The 21,895-nt window shown below is 46.8% G+C and overlaps 2 protein-coding genes across 2 annotated transcripts; both read left to right on the top strand.

The window, feature by feature from the left end:
• Nucleotides 1-4,430: 4,430 nt before the first annotated feature.
• LOC142007197 (perilipin-3-like) lies at nucleotides 4,431-10,129 on the top strand. The gene is given in 10 exon segments (XM_074983756.1): nucleotides 4,431-4,493; nucleotides 4,775-4,872; nucleotides 4,874-4,968; nucleotides 6,247-6,334; nucleotides 7,828-8,075; nucleotides 8,471-8,667; nucleotides 9,143-9,263; nucleotides 9,668-9,669; nucleotides 9,731-9,841; nucleotides 9,908-10,129. Coding segments are annotated over 10 exon segments (1,245 nt in total).
• A 4,790-nt stretch (nucleotides 10,130-14,919) lies between these two features.
• LOC142007196 (perilipin-3-like) lies at nucleotides 14,920-19,134 on the top strand. Its single transcript, XM_074983755.1, has 8 exons — nucleotides 14,920-14,982; nucleotides 15,261-15,456; nucleotides 15,574-15,585; nucleotides 16,440-16,510; nucleotides 16,901-17,153; nucleotides 17,587-17,783; nucleotides 18,036-18,158; nucleotides 18,736-19,134. The coding sequence occupies exons 1-8, from the start codon at nucleotides 14,920-14,922 to the stop codon at nucleotides 19,132-19,134; spliced, it is 1,314 nt and encodes a 437-aa protein (XP_074839856.1).
• The last annotated feature ends 2,761 nt before the right edge of the window (nucleotides 19,135-21,895 follow it).

Here is a 21,895-nt window from a genome sequence, read left to right as displayed (position 1 = left end):
ACTCAAAATGCCAGCTTGCTTTGGTTGTCCCATACAGACTCACATTTCTATGATTTTGCATTCTCAGAGTGGCTGATCTTCAAGTGCTAATGGAACTAAACTCTATCTAGATAATGTGACACTAGATTACGGAAAAAATCGTGGAAACATAAAAACAGTAACAACAGACACATAGGCAGCTGCTTGCCTCTGCAGAGAGCCAGACACAGTAGCTCGGAGAGACTAACAAAAATAATTTATTAGGTGATGAGCTTTCATGGGGCAGACCCACTTCTCTGTCACATGAAAGCTCATCACCTAATAAATTATTTTGTTAGTCTTTAAAGTGCTACTGGACTGCTTTTTTGTTTTGATAGTATATAGACTAGCATGGCTTTCTCTCTGTTACTAGCTTGAGAGGTGTGAGCTGCCCTATTCCGCTAAATGGAGTAACGCCAATGACAAGTGATGGCGGTAGACGTGTAGGTTTTTATCTATTTCAGTGTTGATCCAAGTAAGCAAAACAGGAGAGGGAGGATTGGAAACCTGCATAATATACTGGGAGTGACATCTCATTGTCCTGATGAGATTGGAGGCCATTAGGGATCTATTCGCACTCCCTTGGCCACAATTTGAACATTGAGGCTAAAAGGTCAGATGCCACCAATCCCACAGAGGACAGCTAGCCATTTCCCTATCCAAGTGAAGGGGGATGGGGGGATGGGCAGATGCACACCAGGAACAACAAGGTTCAAGTTGGGGTTAAACAGTTACCTCTCCTGGTACGGATGCTTTTTTGCCTGCTGGAGGATACTGGGTGATGGCAGGTCTGTCCAATGGATATTCTCAAGCTTTTGTTGCTGTTATTGTTGCAGCAATCCTATAGGGTTGAAATGATTATTTTTTAATGACAGCTGACATTGACCTAATCCCATGGCTGGACTTCAGGCAAGTGGCTATTGTGCCTTCATCTTACTCTGGTCACTCCCAGTGGTGGAGCAGAGCTTTCCTGAGAGAGACCCAAGCCCAAAGAACCCAGAAGAGCAAGTGTGTTCCTGTTCTGAACACCTGCACAGTCTGCGATAAGTAGCATCTACCACAGATTGTGGGCAGGGCCTGGAACAGATCCAGCACTCCCCGCGCTGCCTCAATCCAAGGCCCGAGGGAGAATAATGAAGGGCTAACTGAAAGACAAAACCTCTTTTCTCCCACCCATCCCTTCAAAGGAATGTCCCACTTTTGTTCTGAAGTGGGGCTGAAGGTGGAGGGGGAAAGGCCATTCCAGTTACTCTACCCAACTCTTGTTCCCCAGCTAAATGCTCCGTTATTTAGCTGGGGATTTATATAGCCCTAATTGCTGGAGTATCTGAGCACTGCCTCAAACTTCTATAACACATGGAAGCTCTATTATCTCCACTCTACAGAGGGGGAACTGAGGCACTGAGAGGTTAAACAACTTGCCAAAGGTCACACAGGAAGTCTGTGGGAGAGGATAGAATTGAACCCAGCTCAAATCCTAGCCTCATAACCTAATCCCTGGAGAAAACTATCTTTAGAATCAGAGAGGTAGCCATGTTAGTCTATATCTTCAAGAACAAGAAGTCCTGTGGCACCTTATAGACTAACAGATATTTTGGAGCGTAAGCTGTCGTGAGCAAAGACCTGCATCTGATGAAGCCGGTCTTTGCCCACGAAAGCTTATCTTTAGAATAGTATTGGAGGGGTAGCTGTGTTAGTCTGGGTCTGTAACAGCAACGAAGGGTCCTGTGGCACCTTATAGACTAACAGAAAAGTTTTGAGCATGAGCTTTCGTGAGCACAGACTCACTTCATCAGATGCTGGTCTTGGAAATCTGCAGGGCCAGGTACAAATAAGCCAGAGCAAGGGTAGGGATAACAAGGTTAGCTCAGTCAGCAAGGGTGAGGCTTACTACGAGCAGTTGATCTGGAGGTGTGAACACCAAGGGAGGGGAAGCTGCTTTTGTATTTAGCCAGCCATTCACAGTCTTTGTTAAAGCCAGAGCTGAGGGTGTTGAATTTGCAGATGAATTGTAGCTCAGAAATTTCTCTTTAGAGTCTGGTCCTGAAATTTCTTTGCTGTAGGATAGCTACTTTTAAGTCTGCTACTGTGTGGCCTGGGAGACCGAAGTGCTCTCCTACGGGTTTTTGTATATTGCCATTTCTGATGTCTGATTTGTGTGCATTTGTTCTTTTACGTAGAGACTGTCCAGTTTGTCCGATGTATATAGCAGAGGGGCATTGCTGGCACATGATGGCATAAATTATATTGGTAGATGTGCAGCTGAATGAACCCACGACGGTGTGGCTGATCTGGTTAGGTCCTGTAATAGTGTTGCTGGTGTAGATATGTGGGCAGAGCTGGCAACAAGGTTTGTTGCATGAATGGGTCCATAAGGCCACTAAGCCTCTTACTACAGGACAAGCCCAAGAGAGAAACCAACAGAGCACCACTAGCCATCACCTACAGTCCTCAGCTAAAACTGCTACAGCACATCATAAGGGATTTACAACCCATCCTGGACAATGATCCCCCACTTTCACAGGCCTTGGGAGGCAGACCAGTCCTTGCCCACAGACAACCTGAAGCAAATCCTAACCAGCAACTATACAATGGACCACAGTCACTCTAACTCAGGGACCCATCCATGCAACAAACCTTGTTGCCAGCTCTGCCCACACATCTACACCAGCAACACCATTACAGGACCTAACCAGATCAGCCACACCATTGTGAGTTCATTCAGCTGCACATCTACCAATATAATTTATGCCATCATGTGCCAGCAATGCCCCTCTGCTATATACATCAGACAAACTGGACAGTCTCTACATAGAAGAATAAACACACACAATTCAGATATCAGAAATGGCAATACACAAAAACCCATAGGAGAGCACTTCAATCTCCCAGGCCACACAGTAGCAGACTTAAAAGTAGCTACCCTACAGCAAAGACATTTCAGGACCAGACTCTAAAGAGAAATTTCTGAGCGACAATTCATCTGCAAATTCAATGCCCTCAGCTCAGGCTTAAACAAAGACTCTGAATGGTTGGGTAAATACAGAAGCAGTTTCCCCTCCCTTGGTGTTCACACCTCCAGATCAACTGCTTGTAGTAAGCCTCACCCTTGCTGACTGAGCTAACCTTGTTATCCCTACCCTTGCTCTGGCTTATTTATACCTGGCCCTGCAGATTTCCAAGACCAACATCTGATGAAATGAGACTGTGCTCACGAAAGCTCATGCTCAAAACTTTTCTGTTAGTCTATAAGGTGCCACAGCACCCTTTGTTGATGATATCTTTAGAATAACATTCTTTGCTACATTGCATTAGTTTTTACTTTGAAAGTATTGCCAATGTGCAGGGGAAGCAGGCACCTGTCTCTTTGCAACCTTGCCACCAGAGATGGTTTGTATTTGGTTCATTTTTCAGTTTGTTTTTTAACATTGTATTTTAATTTTCAAAACAAAATTAGAACTTTTTTTTTCGATATTCTCTCCCCTTTCCCATTGGACATGGCAATGGAAATTAATGTTTTTTTTTAATTCACAAAGGTGCTTTTGAACACTTTAATCATGCTAACAAGCAACTGTTTCAAGGCAGGGAGTGGAATCAAAGTGAGTTCAGCTGGATGACAGCAAAAGACCCATTGGAGTTAATTGGAATCACATATGCTAAAGAACTCACTCCCAAACTTTGCAGTCCCTGAGGGATGTGCACTCCCTTATTGATCAGGGAAGCAGAAGCCTTTTTTCCACTGGCTCTCTGCACTGCCAGTCAGTCTTGAGTATTTCACACCTCCCCCCATGATGACATCACCAGAGGCATATAAAAGCTGACCAGGAAATGACTAGGGTAAGGTAGTTTGGAGTACTGAGAAAGGTCAGATGGTGTAGGATCTGTGATGTGCTAAGTTGCTTTCTTTTGACTGTTTCTACAATGGTTTTGCAAGGATTTTGTACTTATTTTGCTTTTAAAAAAGAACCTTTTGGCTGTGTTGTATTAATAGTGTTAAGATGCTGTAGATAAGTGTGGGGAACCTTTAATAATGCTTGACCTTAAGCTCCTTCCTGAATGAAGGATAGCTCACATTAAGTTACTCTTTCATGTAGTTAGAGCTAGTAGAAGTAACAACTATGTGTCTGCTGTCTGATGGACTTAAAATGGAATGCTTTCAGTATGCTGCCTATTCTCTGCCTTATTCTGAAGTAGTACTTAAAAAAATGTGGTGGTGGGGGCTTAAAACAGTGGAAACCTTGCTTTTTGGGGACCAGCCTAAATATTCTTTCAAATACTACCCCCTTTGTGAGGAGTACTCTTCCCTATTCACAGAGAACTCCCCTTTTTCCTTTAGGTTGCTGTAACTTTGGAAAAACTACCGCTTGTAACTTCAGGTCTCTTACCTCTTTTTCACCATATCTGACTACACCATGACTTCTAATGGAAAGGACACAAACATGACATCTCCTGAACGTGGGCAGGAGGAACAACAGGTAAGTATTCCCTCTTAAACATCGCTGGATCAATTTGTGACTACAAATGATGATTGGATGGCCTCTAGCAGCAGGCTGCACACAGGAATAGCTTAGTTAATAGTATTAAAAACCTTCTTGCTTGAGTGAGACTCCTGATTCGGTCTTAATGTTCAAAGCTGCTATTAGGCCTCCTACCTCTTCAACCCTTAACGCTGCATAATCCTCTTTTGGGGAGCTAACACATGCAAGGATGTAAATACTTAAAGTGATTGCTTCTGAGTTGTTCCTTTCCTCACTAGACTGTTTTGAAGAGAGTGGCTAATCTACCTCTAGTCAACTCTGCCTGTGACCTGGCTGCCACTGCCTACACCTCCACCAAAGAGAGTCATCCCTATGTGAAGTCTCTGTGACCTGGCAGAGAAGGGAGTGACATCCATAACCAACGTTGTAGTCAGCAGCCCAGAGTCAGTTCCACCTACCCTGGAAACCCAGAGTGAGTCAAGTGTCTAAGCAGAGCTTCCTACCTGTATGTGACACTGCTTCTTGATAGCAGAAGTGACTAATATCTGAGAGCCTGGCAGTAGGGGGATGATGTGACTGTAGAATGATCAGTAACCCATAGATGCAAACATCTAGAGCAGGGCTCAGTGGCCTCTCCAGGGTGGAGTACTGAAGCTGTACCTTCATGTACAGTCTGAATGCCAGTGGTGGTACTTACAACAGCTTCATTAAGATGCAGAGCTACACCATTTAGGAGGTAGCTAACATTAGCTGGTCTCTGATTAATCCACAGGCAGCATGGCTTTGAGCAAGCTCAGCTTTATGGTGGAGGAGGGGTGGGGTTGAGCTCCTGCCTTGTGTGCCAGTGAGGACTGGTTTGTGTGCCATTCTTGGAATATGTGCTTGGGGTTACTGACCCCTGCCCTACAGGATAATCAAAGGGTTTGTTTACACTGACTACTTCTGAACCTGTATATAGCTCCTTGTAGCCAGGAGCTAAAGATTAGGACTCAGGTATTTCTATTTCAGGGCATCAGCTTTTGAAGGGGCCTATAGCAGAAGGAGAGCTCATTGATCTGTAAGAAGATGGTTACACCAGTCTTTTATCAACAAAAGTTGGTTCCATATCTCACCTACTTTGTCTCTTAAATACCTCTGGGCCCATAAAGCTGCTACAACAGCACTGCAAGAGGGAGTGTTAAAAATAGCTAACTAGGGTCTCATTGAGCTATGGTCTCTCCTAGACTCCTTTCGTTCATGAGAACCATTCATTGGGTTTTTTGGAGCCAAGGTACTAAATGCCCTTAAAAGGCATCAAGAGGTTGTACTGAAGCTTGACCAGACCTCAATGCTGTAAGACTATGAAGTGAGACCTTGGCATTTAATCTAGCACTACTATAGCCAGAACACAAACACTACTTTCCAGGACCCCTCTTCGAGGGATACCAAAACTTCTCATTAAGGAATGCCTCTGCAGTAAGTAGAGATGAGGATGCATTCTGATGCTAGCAGTAGTCAAATCACAAGATAATAGAACTCAGAGGCGTGTGACTTCATTGAGACCTCCTCTTGTAAAGGAGACTTAATGTGTTGGGGGTGGGAGGGGAAGAAACCACTCCGGAGGCCCAGATCCAATGCAGTGTTCAGCATTGCAATTCCAATGTTGCTGTTGGAACATGCCGGAGAACCGACATCTGTTTTTTATGGATGTGAGTTATAGGTTGCAAACATGTCAGTAGCAAAATTGACATGCTATCCTGCCCCTTGATAGATTCAACAGGAGCAGAGTCTGCTTCAGCCGTATCTGCTGAAGTGGAGGAGACTCTACCAACCCCTCAGCAGACTGCAGAGAAGATAACGCTCTCCACACAGGGATGTGCCCAGTGTTCAGGAAAGCAAGGGGCAGCCTCCTCCAACAGAGGTATCTTCCTCTCTAAAATGGGTCGAGAGCTGGGAGCTTAGTGCCTAAGTGTATCTTGCTGTCACTCCCTAGACTGGAGTTATAAGGTGAGCAGAAGTACTGGATTTTTTAAAGGGATAGTCCCATATAAAGCCCTCCTGCTGGTGTCCCAACTTGCCTTAAAATCAGGTAAATGGTCCTTTTACATGCTTCCTCCCCACATCGGTGCTGGCAAGATTCCTGGTCAATCTAAATGGCCACTGGATTCCCCACTGCCAGTGGTGGGACACTGCAGCTTGTGGTGCCAAGCAGCTCTCAAACAGTAGGGCCTTGCCTAGTCTGTTCCTGGCTGTGCCGTGAGCTGCAGTGGAAGTGCATGTGGGCTGGCAGCAGAAGTAACACAGCTGCTTAAGGGCTCTTCACATACTCCCACTCATCCCTGCTCTGACTCTTCAGCCCCACTGCTCCACGTAATGCCATGTGCATCTGACTAGAGCACTGCCCAATGGGGACCAGGGCTCATTCATATTCAGCTGGCTGGCAGGTTCCTTCCCTATGGCCTCTGGCTGGGTCAGGGCCCTGGGAAGCCACAGGGTGCTGGCTGTAACGAACTGAGCCAAGCCCTGTGGGCTCCAAAGCCTCTTGGTACTGACATGCCTCTTTCTACTAAGCTGTAGAGTGCAGGGGATGAAGCAATTGCCAGTTTGTTCATGTCTCACCATACAGATGCCTCCACAGCATTTTGGGCAGTAGCACATATGCTGATCACTTGCAGTCTCGGGGAAAGGGAGGCACTGTCCTGTAGGCACCCTCCTCAGCAAAGCCATCTCTGGCTGGGTTTGCTGACACTCTTGTAGTCAGGGTCTCTGGGCCTAGTGCACATGCATTCTTGGGGCTGAACCTCTTCCTGCTCCCACTGTAGCTGGGTTCTGTCAATGGCCAGTAGCAGGTGCTTTTGATCCTGCAGGTAGGAAGGGATGAGCAGGGGAAAGGGATGATCTGTATTTAGCTATGGGCCAGTTCATCTGTTGCAGTCTCCCCCACCCCCCACACCTGGAAGTTCCTATCCCTAGCTCTTGTACAGAGCTGAAAGGTGTCAGCTTGTCATGTTGTGATTCCTGGCTGAGAGGTGGGGGAATGTTGGCCTAGGAAGACATGGCTGCAGGAGGTAGGAAGAGCCAAGAATGGAGGCTAGAGGGCTGTGGGGGATGAGCAGGTGGTAAATGCTTATCTGTGTGGATCTGCCACCAAGCTTCCTTAAATGACTAACTTTAAGTGTCCCGTATGGTGGGGGGTGCGGGGAATATAGGTCATTAAGATGCTGGTCATCCCATGAAGATGTAGACTTGGAGTCTGAGTAAGGGAAATAATCCATGAGGCAATATGGCTTGAGTCTTATTGCCATGAACTCCTGGTCAGTAATGCCTTGCTTGATCCTTCTCTCTAGGCTGTGCCTGACACACAGGAGTCGGTCTCATCCAGACTGACAGATGTCAAGGCGGCCATGAGCAGAGTGGTAGACATGACGAAGGAGGCTGTGCAGGATGGGATGACGGCCACCAAGTCAGCAGTGACGGACAGCATGAGCACAGTAGCAGAATCCAGAATGGGCCAACTGTCCATGAGCAGAATGGAAGCAGTGCTGGGGAAGTCAGAAGAGCTCTTGGATCACTACCTTCCCATGATGGAGGAGGAGCTAGGTCAGGAACATACAAATGACAGGGCTATGGCCTTTCAAAGACCAGGATGTTCTTCCCCCCCCACCCCCACCTGTCTGATCAGTGTAGGCTGACCCTACAGAATGTTTTTTGTCTGAACCTTCACAGCTCAGCTTTGTTGAGCATGTACCAAGCTCAAATGACACCCCGCCCCCACTATAGGTGGGGTCAGGGTGGTTCTGGAAGAAATTATGGGCATGAAATGTCCTTATCCAAACATGCCAAAACAGGCTTGGTCCTATTATGGTCAGGAGAGTCTCCTCTAAAGACTGAAGTTACTTAAATGGTCCTCTGATATTGGAGGATGTAGAAATTCAAGCAGGGCTGTTTACCCCACTGGATTAAGCTGGGGCTACAACACTTCCTTTTCATGCTAGCTGAACTTGCTGAGCCTGTGGAAGGAGCAGAAGGGTCTTCAGCAAAGCCAGAAGAGCATCGCAGTTATTTTGTGAGATTAGGTTCCCTGTCAACCAAACTCTGTCAGCGTGCCTACCGCTATTCCCTGGACAAGATGAGGTGTACCAGTCAAAGCATCAGTGAGGCCCTGTCCCATCTTCATCAAGCCATTGGTTTGGTAAGGACTTGACTACTTCTTGAAGCTGAACTTCTAGCCTCCTCAGACCCAGGTGCCTGGGCAAATGCAGAAAGCTAGCTGGTGGTTTGAGACTTCTCCATACCCTGAAAGGCAGCACATTAGGGGAAACATTACACTTCATCCTGTGTGAATCAGGATACAATGAAGCCTAGATGTCAGTCAAGGCTGCATGCTGTATAACAAGATGCTCAATGCAGCAAGATTAGCTCCATCTGTGGGTTGAAGGCACACCTTATGCATCTGATCTAGAGTAACTGATCTGCAGATATCAAACACTGATGTGAAGTTCTTAAGCTATTTAATTTGGCACTTTAAAGACTAACAACTTGGTGATGAGCTTTCATGCTCTAGACCACTGTCCTGTGAAAGCTGATAACCAGATTGTTAGTCTGTACACCCACCAACAGAGGTGTAGCACTTTAAAGACTAAAACTGCTACTTAAACCACCTCTAGATGGAATACATGAAGCAAGGTGTGAAACTTCAAGATGTCCAAGAGAAGTTCTATCAAATGTGGCTGAGCTGGAACAGAAAGCAGCTTGAAGGCAGTGTAATCGGAGACTTGGCAGACACAGGTATATACATTGGGTAGTTGATCTGCTACTTATTCCAATAGATAACTGAGTAACCCTGTTTTTTCCTCAAACACTTCTTCCTTGCTCAGTCAAATGAGTCACAATTCTGTGCCCAAGGAGTCTTTAGTTTCTCTTGGGCACAAGCTTGTACCTACTTCAAGTTAAGTATGGCCAGCAAACAGTCTGTCATGGGTTTGACTGGAGAAACCTCTGCTCATTGAGATCTGCTCTGACACAGTTAAATGGTGGTTGCCTGTGACAATATAGGCTTCCTTTACCTAAATGAGCCAAACTTCTTCCCTTTCGTAAAGAATACCCAAAAGCCAAGGCTCTTGGCAGTGATGAAAGAGCTCTTTGGTATTAGTATCTTTCAGCACAACTTAAAGTATTGCAAAAATCTCCAGAGGTGGCAACAGCTAGTCTAAACTTGTGGTGAATATTAACCTTAGCCTCTGTTTCTCCACCAGTTGGAATCTGAGACTCTGGCCATGTCCCGCAGCATTCTCCAGCAGCTGCAGGATGCCTGCCAGGTGCTAGTATCCAGCATTCAAGGCCTCCCCACCAGCCTTCAGGATAAGGTGCAGCAGGTGTATCGCAACATGGAAGAGCTCTGTGCCTCCTTCTCAAGCGTTGGTTCCTTCCAGGATCTCTCCAGCAGCCTCCTGACCCAGAGCCGGGAGATGGTGAGCAGGGCCCAGGAATATGTGGATGAGCTGATGGCTTACATGATGCAGAACACACCTCTGTCCTGGATTGTGGGTCCCTTCATCCCCTCGGGTAAGGGGTCTGCAGGTTCCATGGAACCAGAAAGTCAGGATAAAGAAGCAGAAGCTGCAACAGTCTCTAAGGCTAAGGAGGATCTGTGATAAAGTTGAAACTTCATATCTCTAGGATTCCATATGTGTACCAGCGTACTTCCTAGTACTGGAGAGACAGCAATGGCTAAAAGTGCCATGCCTAAATCAGCTTCTGAAGGTACTGAATCATTAGGCAGTGGTATTTAATAACCAGATTAAGTAGTAATATATACTTGTCTCTTGGCTGTTTCCTTCCTGAGAGAATTGTTACAACAAACATTGGCTGTCATAGGTGGGTGAAAACCATATGTAACCTGAGAAGAGGTAGCATTTTGTGCCTGTTAAAATGTAGACATGTTTAACCTGTTACCTTCAAAATAAAATGTCACAGCATTTGAAGTGTGCTATTGTCCTACATCTAGCTGGGGACGTCCAGTTAAACAGTAGCAGTCACCTGTCTGCAACTAGTCCTGCTACAATGTCATTGGGTCTCAGTACCAACTACTCCTAGACACCAATGACCAAATCAGGGCCTTAATTTCTGAAGAGCTTCAGCTCCTGCTCACCTAAGCCACAGGCTTCTTGCTAGGCTTAAAGCAACTTGTGAAATTACACTTTCTTCCTTACCTCCAGGGCATCACAGCAGTACTTAGGGCCTTAATGCTTTAAGGGGGTTGCATCAGTGCTGCTGACGTAAAATTCCTACCACTGTTTGAGCGCAGGTTGGCTAGATACAACCTGGGTTGCTTAGTGCTGGGGTGGGGAGGAAAGGTGTCATGCAACAAAGTGGGTAGTAGCAGCTTTTGGGTGTAGGTATTCCCAGCATATGAAATACGTAGGATTCTGGTATAACATCTACCATAGTAAACACCTCTAAGTCACTTGGAGTCTGTAGCAAAGGTGCAGCAGTCAGCACTCTTCAGCTGGAGGGGTGAAAATAAAGGTTATGGGGGAATTTACCCTGCAGACAGTGTGCCTAGGGACTACTGTATGGGCCATAGTACATATGCAGCTGTCTTCAGGGCTTTACTACTTCCTTGCACACACAGTAACCCATCTTCTAGTACAACACATAGCAGAAGTTTAATGCTTTAAGATGGTGACCTAGCTGGAGCTAAACTAGAATTAGTGTGTGTTTGAAACTGGTAGTTGGGCCTGGGTGTTTAATGTACGGGGAGGAAATCAATTGCAATGGAAAATGACTTCGGATTTACCCAAGACCCCTCTGACTTAGTGCTTAATAGAGCTGCCTGGGGAGGGTAGCAGAGGCCCACACTAGCCATGTGGCTGCTGCTCCACAGTTCTCCAGGGCAGCAAATTCACTACCCCCTCCCCCAACCAACTCCCCATTGCTATTTTGAGGATCTGTCCTGTATGCATACTACCTGTGTTCATTCTGGAGTACAAGTCTGTTATCAGAACCCTCTGGTCCTTGAAAAGAAACAATCTTCTCCACCCCTCCCATGGTCCAGACACAACCCATCCTGACCTTGCTTGCAGTTGTAAGAGGAAGCTGTATACCAAATTTGGTGATACTAACTTTCCCTGCTCTGGGCTGGGCAGACATGTGGATGTTCTCAAGGATATAGTAGATATCAATTTCCCATGAGCGGTGGGTAAAGCTATTGCGTGGGAAACAAGCTTGAGCACCCCCTGCCCCTACTCAGCTGTTTTCCTTTTCTGCCTAGCCTCTCATTACAACCCAATCCCTGGACCCAGATAGAGCAAATAGGATTTCCCCTCCCATCCCCAAAATGTCATCAAAATTTCTTTACCCAGAAAACAGAACATGTTTTCCACTGCATGCCAGACTGGAGCTGCACAAGGTACTTAATTAAAAACTAAATGTGTGAACACTCACAGGTTTTTATATATCTAGGTTTATTTCCAAAAACTTACTAGTAAGGGCAAGTCAATTGTCCTGCTGAAAACAAATAAGGAATACATGATGCAGCACTCCTGCTTTACACTTTTTTCAATATTTCAAAGCTTATTTTATCCTAAATATATGGTTGTCTTTTAAAAATACTCATATCTGAATTTCACCAAAACAGACTTTTTAAATTAACCTGGCAGAGCAGTCTGTCCATACCAAAGTACATGGCTTTCTGGAAAAAAACAAAACACTAATTTTGTGGGTTTTCTGTTTATAAGGCGTGGTTATGAAATTTGTTAAAATATTTCCAAACACTTTGGGTACATCAAAGGTCTTCAGCTTAGTAAGCTATTGATTTTTGTGGTAGAGGGCTCTCTTGAAGCAGAAGGAATGTCCCTTGGGCCAGCTTGGGGAAGAAAGGCAACGTTGCCCTGTAAGAGGGCGGAAGAGTAGGAAGGGATGAAAAGGAGGGGAAGACTTTGGAAGCAAGTTTTGCATTACAGTAACTAACAAACAAGGACCTTCTGAAGACTTCAGACAAACCAAAAAATCCCCAAAGCTCTGCAGCTCCACGCGTTTAGAGCTAAAGATACATAGACTTCATCTAAATAGTGATAAAAATCACCTCTCAAACTTTCTTGCATAATCTTCTGCCACAAACTAATGAAATATATAAAGTAAACTTAAACAAAGGCTTTGTAAACATAATACACAGGCCTGTTAAGTGGTTTCATTTTATGGACTTAATGTTGTGCTACTTGGTTTAGCAAGCTGGAAGGCTCTTCACTTTTAATGGATGTGCTTCTGGGCATATACACCACTCTGCAAGCTACAAGAGCCTGCTGTGGGAGCCTTCAGGAACCTCAGGAAGGAGGGGAAGTGGTTTGGTCCTAAGACCCACAGGAGGAATTGCCTCTTTGTCTCTTTATATCTGCTACCCTTACACTTCCGTATCAGGAATCTACTTTTGCACAGGGTCTCTCCCCCCCCCGCCCCAGTGTATGTGCCTCTGCCTCCCATGCTGACAACAGCAATACTTCAGGGTGAAAGGGCACACTGCAACTGGAGTGTGCTATCGGAGCCTGTTGCTCCGTGGGGACCCCCTCCAATCAGTGATTCTCAATTTCTCCTAGACTGAAAACCAGCTGCCTGGCTACCCTATTGTAGGCTCTTTGAAACTGCAGCATTTCACTCCTGCACAGCTCATCCGGTTGGGGGTACCTTGCTAAAGGAGCTCCACCTGGATGAGCCGTGCAGGGGGTGTGAAACGTGGCCATTTTGAAGAGCTGTGGCCAGTGGCATGCTAAAGAGGTGCTAAATATGCATTTCATCACCTTGTTAGTAATCTTTGATTTGGCTATTTGCATGTCCATTTCAAATGTTTGTGTCGGTGTAGATGTAGCCCATCAGAGCATCTGATCAAGAAGGGACTGTGGCAGCTCCAGTCAGCACAGCTGAGTGAGCTGTTAAGATTCCAGTTGGTAGCACAGCTGGAGTCTGGAGCTAAGGCAGGCTCCTTAGGTGCCTGGTGCTCTGCCTGCTTTCTAAAAGCAGCCAACAGGCCGCTGTGGGCTCCCTATGCTGCCACTTCTACAAGTGCCAGTTGAACAGCTCCATGGGCCCAGAACTGTGACCAATAGGAGTCGCAGGTGCCATGCCTCACAGCCTTTTTGCACCTCTGGACAAGGCTCTTGCAGCAGCTTCCTTGAGCATAGCAAAAATATAATCAGCTGTTTGTGTAAAAATGTGCCTTAGTTTAGCTTACCAGCCACCCTTTGACGACCAGGAAGGAATAGGTGCCCAAGTGTCTTTGGTAAAGATGCATCAAGCAGGCAGAGAAGCTAAGTGACTTGGTCAAGGTCACACAGAAGCTCCGTGGAAGAGGATAGAATTGACAGCCGCTCAAATCCTAGGCTAGAGTCTCAACCATTTGTTACAAAATACATGTCTGTAGAATGCCACTCTTTGCTACAGGGTGCCAGTTTTTACTTTGAAGCTCTGAGCAACGTGCAGAGGAAGCAGGCATCTGGATCTCTGCAACCTTACCACCAGAGATGGTTTATATATTTTTTCCCTTTTTTTTTTGAAATTTTTCAAAAACAAAGCCAGAAGTTCAGTTTCAATATTTTCCCTTGTCTCTCTGTTTTCCCATGGTCAGTTGCAATGAAGGTCAATCGCTTTTTGTCACTGAGGTGCTTTTGAACATTTTATCTATGTTAACTAGCAACTGTTTCAAGACAGCAGTGGTATCAGTGAATTCAGCTGGACGACAGCAGAAGACCCGGGGGAGTAATTGGAATCACATATGGTGAAGAACTCACGCCCAAACTTTGCAGTCCCCAAGGGATTTACATTCTCTTATTGGTCAAGGAAGTGGAAGCTTTCTTTTCACTGGCTCCCTAAACTGTCAGTCCTCATTATTTCACCCCCCCCCATAATGACATCACCAAGAGTGTATAAAATCTTGCCAGAGAGGAAGAAAAGTAAGGCAGTGTTTGTAGTACTGTGGTATGTAGGTGATTGTGTGGGAATAAGGTTTTTGAAGGGGGGTTTCTTGGTCATGCCTTTATGTTTGTGCTCCTAAGAAATGTTTGGCTGTGTTTATATTGTTAAGGAGTTGGTCTTAAGCCCTTTCTCTCCTGTGATAAGCACACATTCTTTTCATACACTTAAAAGCTACTGAGAACCAATAGTATCTACAACCTTCAAAGGGCTATAAAAATGACACTCTTTATTTCTGGTGACTCTTATGTGACAGAAAGGAGGAGTATTTTTTTTATCTATAAAGTAAAATTTTTGGCTCCACTGCTTTTTAAAAGACTAAGTTCTAGATACTAGCTACTTGTTAAGCTGCTGGGGCTACCAATTGGCTGTTCTCTGGAGTGGAACCACCTTCTCCTCTTTGATGGCCTGTATCTTCCTCTAGGAAGGATTACAACTTGCAAAGTAAGCTTCTCTCTCTTCAGGCATATCTAATTCCACTATGGATTCTAATGGCAAGGATACAAAGATGGCATCCCTGGAGCATGGGGAGGAGGAACAGCAGGTAGGTATTGCCTCTTAGGCATCACTGGTTCAGCTTACAAAGACAAAAGGTGTCTGGCTTACCCTATTTAAAACAATGTCTCCCCCTCCCTGTCCAGTGACCTTTCTGATCAGGCTCATCTCTCTCAAGTGAGACGTAGCTGTTAGGTGTGCTAGCTCTGTAGCCTCTTGCACCATTACAGAATCCTTTTGACTCGGGGATAACAGTTGAAAAGTAATGAGTGGCTCCAAGCTACAGCCTTGCTTCTGACTTGCTCATTTTCCTCCTTGCCTCCCTAGACTGTCTTGAAGAGGGTGACCAGTCTACCGCTAGTGAATGCTGCCTGTGACTTGGCTGCAACTGCCTATGCCTCCACCAAGGAGAGCCATCCCTATGTCAAGTCTCTGTGTGACCTGGCAGAGAAGGGAGCGACATCCATAACCAACGTTGCAGTCGGCAGCCCAGAGTCAGTTCCACCTGCATTTGAACCTCAGGGTGAGTGAAGTCTCTGCAGAGCTGTGTGTGTGTGTGTGACAACTTGACCATAGGTGCTTAAGAAATGTAGGCCTGCAATATTAGAGGTGGGAATGATGGTAGTGTAGAAAGGTACAGAAGCCCAGGGATGTAAATATCCACCTAGAGGATAAGGAAGGGGTTTGTTGACACTGACTGTTGCTGAACCTGCAGTTGCCTTCATTGTGGCCAGGAAGTAAAGATTAGGGCTCAACTAACTTTCTTTCAAGAGCAATAATCTTTGCAGGAGATCCAACTGAAAAATGAGCAGATCCCTGTACAACAAGGGATGCTCTAACCTCTTTCAGTCAGGCTGTTTCAGCCTCCTCTACTTAGTACCTGTGGGCCAACAAAACTGCCAACAGTTTAAAAATGGCACTGAGCTTCTTGTTGAGCTATTGCCTGATGTGACCAGCTATGTCATCCTCATGAAGGAAACAATTAATGGACTGTTGCAGCTGAGGCTTCGTGAATGCCCTTCAAAAGGTATCAGACAGTTACTAAGATCAGGTCAAAATCCTACAAGCTGTAAGACTATGGAGTGAAATCCTTCCATGCAGTCCAGCTCTACTGCATACAAACCCAAAAAAACCTCTTGCATGAAGAAGGAGCCTGGGAAGTAGAGGGTTAAGAATTGTGCAGTAAGCATGGGGGCGCAGGAACATTCTGCTGCTAGTGGTAACAATCTTGCCTGGGTAAGTGGAAGGAAACCCAAACCTGCAGGAGAGAGACCCTCTCCCACAAGGTGTTTGTATTAAGTAAATGAGGGGCTTGTCCCTTCCTTCCCCATGCCCAGTGAGGCTCTAGATGGTGTCATAGTTGCCGTACACCGACGCTTGCATTCACTCTATGGCAGCCTGAATGCTTGGAAGACCAAGGGGTGTCATTAGAGATGAGCCAGATGCTCTACCTCATGCAGTGGCAAAACCCAAAAAACCAGGTGGAAATATGCTGTCTCTCAACAGGGACTAAGGCTGTTGCTGAAGTAGAGAAGGTGGAGGAGACTCTACCAACTCCTCAGCAGACTGCTGAGATGGTAAGTCTGTCCCCACAATGACATGTTGAGCATTATTTTACGAACGCCGCTGAAGGTGGAGGCAGGTGTCTAAGGCCTGATAGCAAGCTACAGATCTTCTACTGAAGAGTTGACGACCTCTTGGGCTGAACAAGGGACAATTCCTGACCTCGGGCCATGACACGAGGCAGTTCACTGACATTTAGACTCCAATAGGGCATCTTGTAAAATGGCCATGTTCGGTAAGGCTGGGTGTGGGGGAAGAATATGGTCACCCTAGCAAGGTAGGGAGTTCTTAATGTCTAGATGGACAAGTGGTAAACATGCTCTAGTGACTGGACTCCCTGGGCCAATGTGGTTTATTGCCCTGAATGTCTGGTCAGTAATGCCTTGCTTGACCCTTCTCTCCAGGCTGTGCCTGACGCACAGGAGTTGGTCTCATCCAGACTGACAGATGTCAAGGAGGCCATGAGCAGAGTGGTAGACGTGACGAAGGAGGCTGTGCAGGATGGGATGAAGGCCACCAAGTCAGCAGTGACGGACGGCATGAGCACAGTAGCAGAATCCAGAATGGGCCAACTGGCCATGAGCGGAATGGAAGCAGTGCTGGGGAAGTCAGAAGAGCTCTTGGATCACTACCTTCCCATGACGGAGGAGGAACTGGGTGAGAACACAAAGGACAGGGCTATGGTTTCAAAGAGCAAAGTAACACTCCCTTTGGTCCCAACTTGTCTGGACAAGACTGAGAAGCCTATCAGCCTGCACTGGCTGACAGATGGGCAGCATTTTCATGTGTAACGTTCTTGGCCAAGGGAGTTCCTGGCTACATGCCCATTGAAAATGATGTGGGGAAAGGGTGGTGCTCGAAGGTACTATGGGCATGAATTAGGACTACTTCTTGGAGTCCATGTCAAGTGTGCAGAAACAGTCCTAGCCCTCTTTGTTTAGGGTCAGTTATTAGCCGCCTTAAAGGCAGAGGTTGATCTCGTGGCTTTTTGAAGGGCTATTCCGCCAAGAATTTGGGGTAGCATTGGGCAGTTGAGTATAGCTTGTCCTCCTTTCCCAAGCTCTTACCCTCAGATTCTTCTTCCCTTCAGCTGAACTTGCTGAATCCATGGAAGGGACTCAAGCGTCTTCAGCACAAGCGCTGGAGCATCGCAGCTACTTTGTGCGTTTGGGTTCCCTGTCGGCCAAACTCCGCCAGCGCGCCTACCGCTATTCCCTAGACAAGATGAGGCATACCAGCCAAAGCATCAATGAGGCTCTGTCCCAGCTTCGTCAGGTCATCGGACTGGTAAGGACTTGCTCCGCTTCAGGAGGCGGTCGACTAGTAAACTCTAGCCCAGTGCCTGGGCAAATAGAGTTGGTGGTGGCTTGGACTCCTTTGCCCTACTTCCCTGCCTTTCAGGCCAGGCAACTCTTCCACTTCATCCTGTGTGGACCAGGGCGTGATAGGCTTATAGAACACAAAATGTCTGCAGGTTGAAGTTGTGTCCTCAAGCAGTAGAGTTAGAGGAACTGAGAGATTTATTCAATCCCTTTCTAGATTGAATACATCAAAGAAGGTGTGAGGCTCCAAGATGCTCGGGAGAAGTTCCAGGAGATGTGGCTGAACTGGAGTCAAAAGCAGCCAAAAGGCAGTGAGATCACAGACTTGGAAGAGACAGGGGTATGTCCATAGCTTTGCCCTTCTGCTCGGAGGCTGAAAAATGTTTTGGGCCTTGCAAGGTAGCTGCTGAGCTCCTCAACCAAACAGATACCTGGTGACCTCCGACCTTGAGGGAAAACAGGGTTGCCCATAAGTGTTCCTCGAATACATCTCAAATTGGTCACTCGTGAATGGTGTGTCCAAGGGGGTTCACTTCCCTTCTTGGTAGGGTAGCTGTAAGTGTTTCCCTCCCTTAACCTCAGCATAGCCTTCAAACCTTTAGTCATGTAACTGATGAGGAGATCCCTAGGCTCTCCACTCATCGAGCTCTGTTCCATGCAGCTTATGTCTCTTAGTGTCACAGGCTGCAAACAATGGTAATACAGGCTTCCTGAGTCCTAAAAGCCAAATAGCTTCCCTTTCTATGGAAAGAATGGCTAAAGCCAATGCTCTTTCCATGAAAGAGCTCCTGGTTTCTGTCCCTGCTATCCTTTTCAGCACAGCTTCCAGCACGAGGAAATCTCCAGAAGAGGTAGCAGCAAGTCCCATCTTTGTGTGTCTGTGGTGAACGTAAACCTTGGGTTTGTTTCTCCACCAGATGGAGTCTGAGACTCTGGCCATGTCCCGCAGCATTCTCCAGCAGCTGCAGGATGCCTGCCAGGTGCTAGTATCCAGCATTCAAGGCCTCCCCACCAGCCTTCAGGATAAGGTGCAGCAGGTGTATCGCAACATGGAAGAGCTCCGTGCCTCCTTCTCAAGCGTTGGTTCCTTCCAGGATCTCTCCAGCAGCCTCCTGACCCAGAGCCGGGAGATGGTGAGCAGGGCCCAGGAATATGTGGATGAGCTGATGGCTTACATGATGCAGAACGCACCTCTTTCCTGGATTGTGGGTCCCTTCATCCCCTCAGGTAAGGGGTCTGCAGGTTCCATAGAACCACCAAGCCAAGAAAATGAGGATAAAGAAGCAGAAGTCACAACAGCATCTAAGGCTGACTGAGGACCTAAAGCTGGGAAGACTGAATTTCAAAGAAGGAAGGCAGAATTCCTTGCTGTCCCCCCCCCACCTTTGACTTCACATGCACGAGAGACTTCTTCTTCTTCTCCCGGAGGCTCTGTTTAGATGGAACTGGAGGGAGGTCCAGAATGGGAGCATTTAGAAGTGCTAGTGGTATTAATGTACGCCAGCTGATGACCTGCCCCTCTGCTTGTTTCTCGGTTGACCTGTTTAAATCTGAGGGAAGGAGTGTGACTAACTGAGGCTTCAGATGGCTTTGCCTGAGCAGGGCCCAGGTGCTGTGACTGCTCCTTTGCTCAGATAGTACTACAGTGTCCACAATAAAATGTCATTGTATTTGAACTTGGTGTTTGTGTCTTGTTGAGTGGCCGAGCACAGGGTCTGCAGAAGAGAGCAGGATGAGTTACAAGCACTGCTATAATCCTTGTTTCTGAGTGGTAACCATCAGCCAGAAGCATGACAGACATGTATGCAGAAGCTTGCCTACATATTGCAAACAAGTCTTAGCATCTTGCTTTTTGGAGAAGGATTCTTCAGCTGCCACCACTAGCTCCCTAGGACCAATCATTACTGAGGGTTGGAGATCAGGCCGTAGGAGATCTGCCTTCAGGTCTTTTCAGTGAGCAAGGGCTGGAGGCAACCAGTGCAGCTCTGCTAGAACCTACCTTTGTGCCTTCCACTCTGGGGGTGGGGAGTCACTCACTACTGTCTGAACAGCTTTTTTTAAAAACAAGTTGGGGGCAGGCGAGAGAGGAGAGGGAGAGTAGTGCCAGCATATGCAATACAAGCAGCTCTATCATGGCATGGGCTTTTCGGAGTCCCAATGACCTAAAGCCATCCACATCAAAGCTGCATAGGTAGTCCCACCCCAGCTGTATGTGTAAACAATAAAGATGACAGGCAATGTTAACATGCGGGTGCAGGTTCTTGCATCACAGTACTCAATTTTCCACTAGTATTAGAAGGTGTGGGAAATCTTATGCTCCAGTGTGGGGGTTAGTTTATTTCTAATTTATGGAATAGCACAGATGCCATAAGAGCTTTAGTTATTGATGATACAGCAGTGATTATAGAGGAGACAGGCTAGGCAGGGGTAGCGCATCTGTGGAAGGTAATCATGAGGGCACAGATGTCCACGTTGGAATGAGGGCACCACTGAGAGTGGTCCCATTTGCAAGTGTCCGCATGTGGGTAAAGTGATGCTTTGCTGGAGAGTTCTTGGGGAGCAATGACTGATCTACATCGTAGTCGTAGTGACTTCTCTGTGACTTAGTGCCTAAACCCTGTTAATGCAGGGGGGGCTGGCTTTTAATTTATAGCTTTCTTTTTAAAAAAAACAAAACAAAAAACACACACGTGCCAACCTTGACCATTCTAAATTGAACGTGGGGAATCTCCTAAACAGTGCCTGCTTCAGATGGATAAATGAACTGGTATTTGCAGAAGCCCAAGGGCTAAGGTCAGTGTGAACGTCTAGTGAAGGCAATGAGGAGAAAGACAAGCATTTTGCTGAAATACGCTATGTGGGGAATGGCTACTTCTACTGCTAGATGTGCATGTGCCCTAGTTGTAGGGGGGCTGCAGTGCTCACAGACAAAGGGTGCTGGGGGTATACTGAACTCAGTGCTTGGCTGCTACTTCATCAACCATTTGAGCCAAAAGGGACCATTACACTTATGGTCAGCTATTGAAATGTAGAGTGGGGTCTCCCAGCTGCAACAGGCTCTACCTAGCTCTAAATGGCTCCTGGAAGGGAGCAGCAGGCCTGTGGCCCTAGGCACAGGGGCCTCTGTACACTTGCCCATTCCCCAAAACTCCCGTGGGCCAGGAAGAGCAACCAAGGGAAGCTCCAGGGCCAGTGCTTCTGGGTGGAGAGGCAGGCAGCATACAGCCTACTCAGGCTTACGGGCCACAGGGTCCTTGCAGCCTCTTCAGGAAAGTGTAATTAGTGGGGCTGGGAGTCCCCTACCTGAGCCCCCACCTCTATTCCTCCCTATACCACACCCCTGTGCCTCAGCCCAGAGCCCTTTTCCACTCCCTGAACCCTTAATTTCTGACCTTAGTGGGAGCGCTTTCCTGCAGCTCATGTCCTACTGCCCCAGTATCCAGCCTGGTAAAGGTGAGCAAAGTACGGGAGAGGGAGAGCTAGGGATGCGTGAGCCTCTAGCGACAGGGAAGGAAGCAGGGCAGGGGCATTAGGTTTTGTGCAGTAAGAAAGAGAGCAGCTTTCCTCCCTGCTTCAGCTCAGTGTTCAGTGGCCTGCAGCAAGTGGGAGGAACAAGACTGGAGTGTGCTCAGGGGAGGGAGTGAAATGGGGCTGGGTAAGAAAGCAGCAAGGCTCAAGCACCCCTACCGCTGATGCTTTTAGGAGCATGGCATCCCGAAATGACAGCTGTGCCAGCCAAAGGAGGCTAGCCCAGAGATCGATGAACCTTGCAAAATTTCTGGTGCATGCGTAACCTGCCCTTAATAGCACGTCTACTATTAACCTGACCCCTCTCTCTCTCCCCCAGCTTTAACTAAAAATAAGCATTACCAGTTCCTTACCCATCTCCTGTGAGGGAACAGATGAACATCTGACTTGACTAGGAATAGTGTCTGAGTTTACATTGGACCCATAGAGCTAAATTCAGTAAGTTCCCTTGATCCAGCCTCTGGTGGTCCAGAAATCCTGGTGGTCTGCCCTCTGGCAAAAATAGTCCCATTTAAAGAGGTAATGCTACAAAATTTGATGGTGTGGCAT

Source organism: Carettochelys insculpta, chromosome 1 (genome assembly GCF_033958435.1).
Source record: "Carettochelys insculpta isolate YL-2023 chromosome 1, ASM3395843v1, whole genome shotgun sequence".
NCBI classification, from domain to species: Eukaryota; Metazoa; Chordata; order Testudines; family Carettochelyidae; genus Carettochelys; species Carettochelys insculpta.
Note: the sequence above shows the minus strand (reverse complement) of the source record. Positions and strands in the feature narration are given on the sequence as shown.

Bases quoted from the DNA above. Each gene is read 5' to 3' on its own strand.
- LOC142007196 (XM_074983755.1), top strand. From the start codon at position 14,920: ATGGATTCTAATGGCAAGGATACAAAGATGGCATCCCTGGAGCATGGG. The intron at 17,154-17,586 runs GTGAGAACACAA...TCTTCCCTTCAG, and splicing joins CATGACGGAGGAGGAACTGG to CTGAACTTGCTGAATCCATG. The intron at 18,159-18,735 runs GTATGTCCATAG...TTTCTCCACCAG, and splicing joins CAGACTTGGAAGAGACAGGG to ATGGAGTCTGAGACTCTGGC.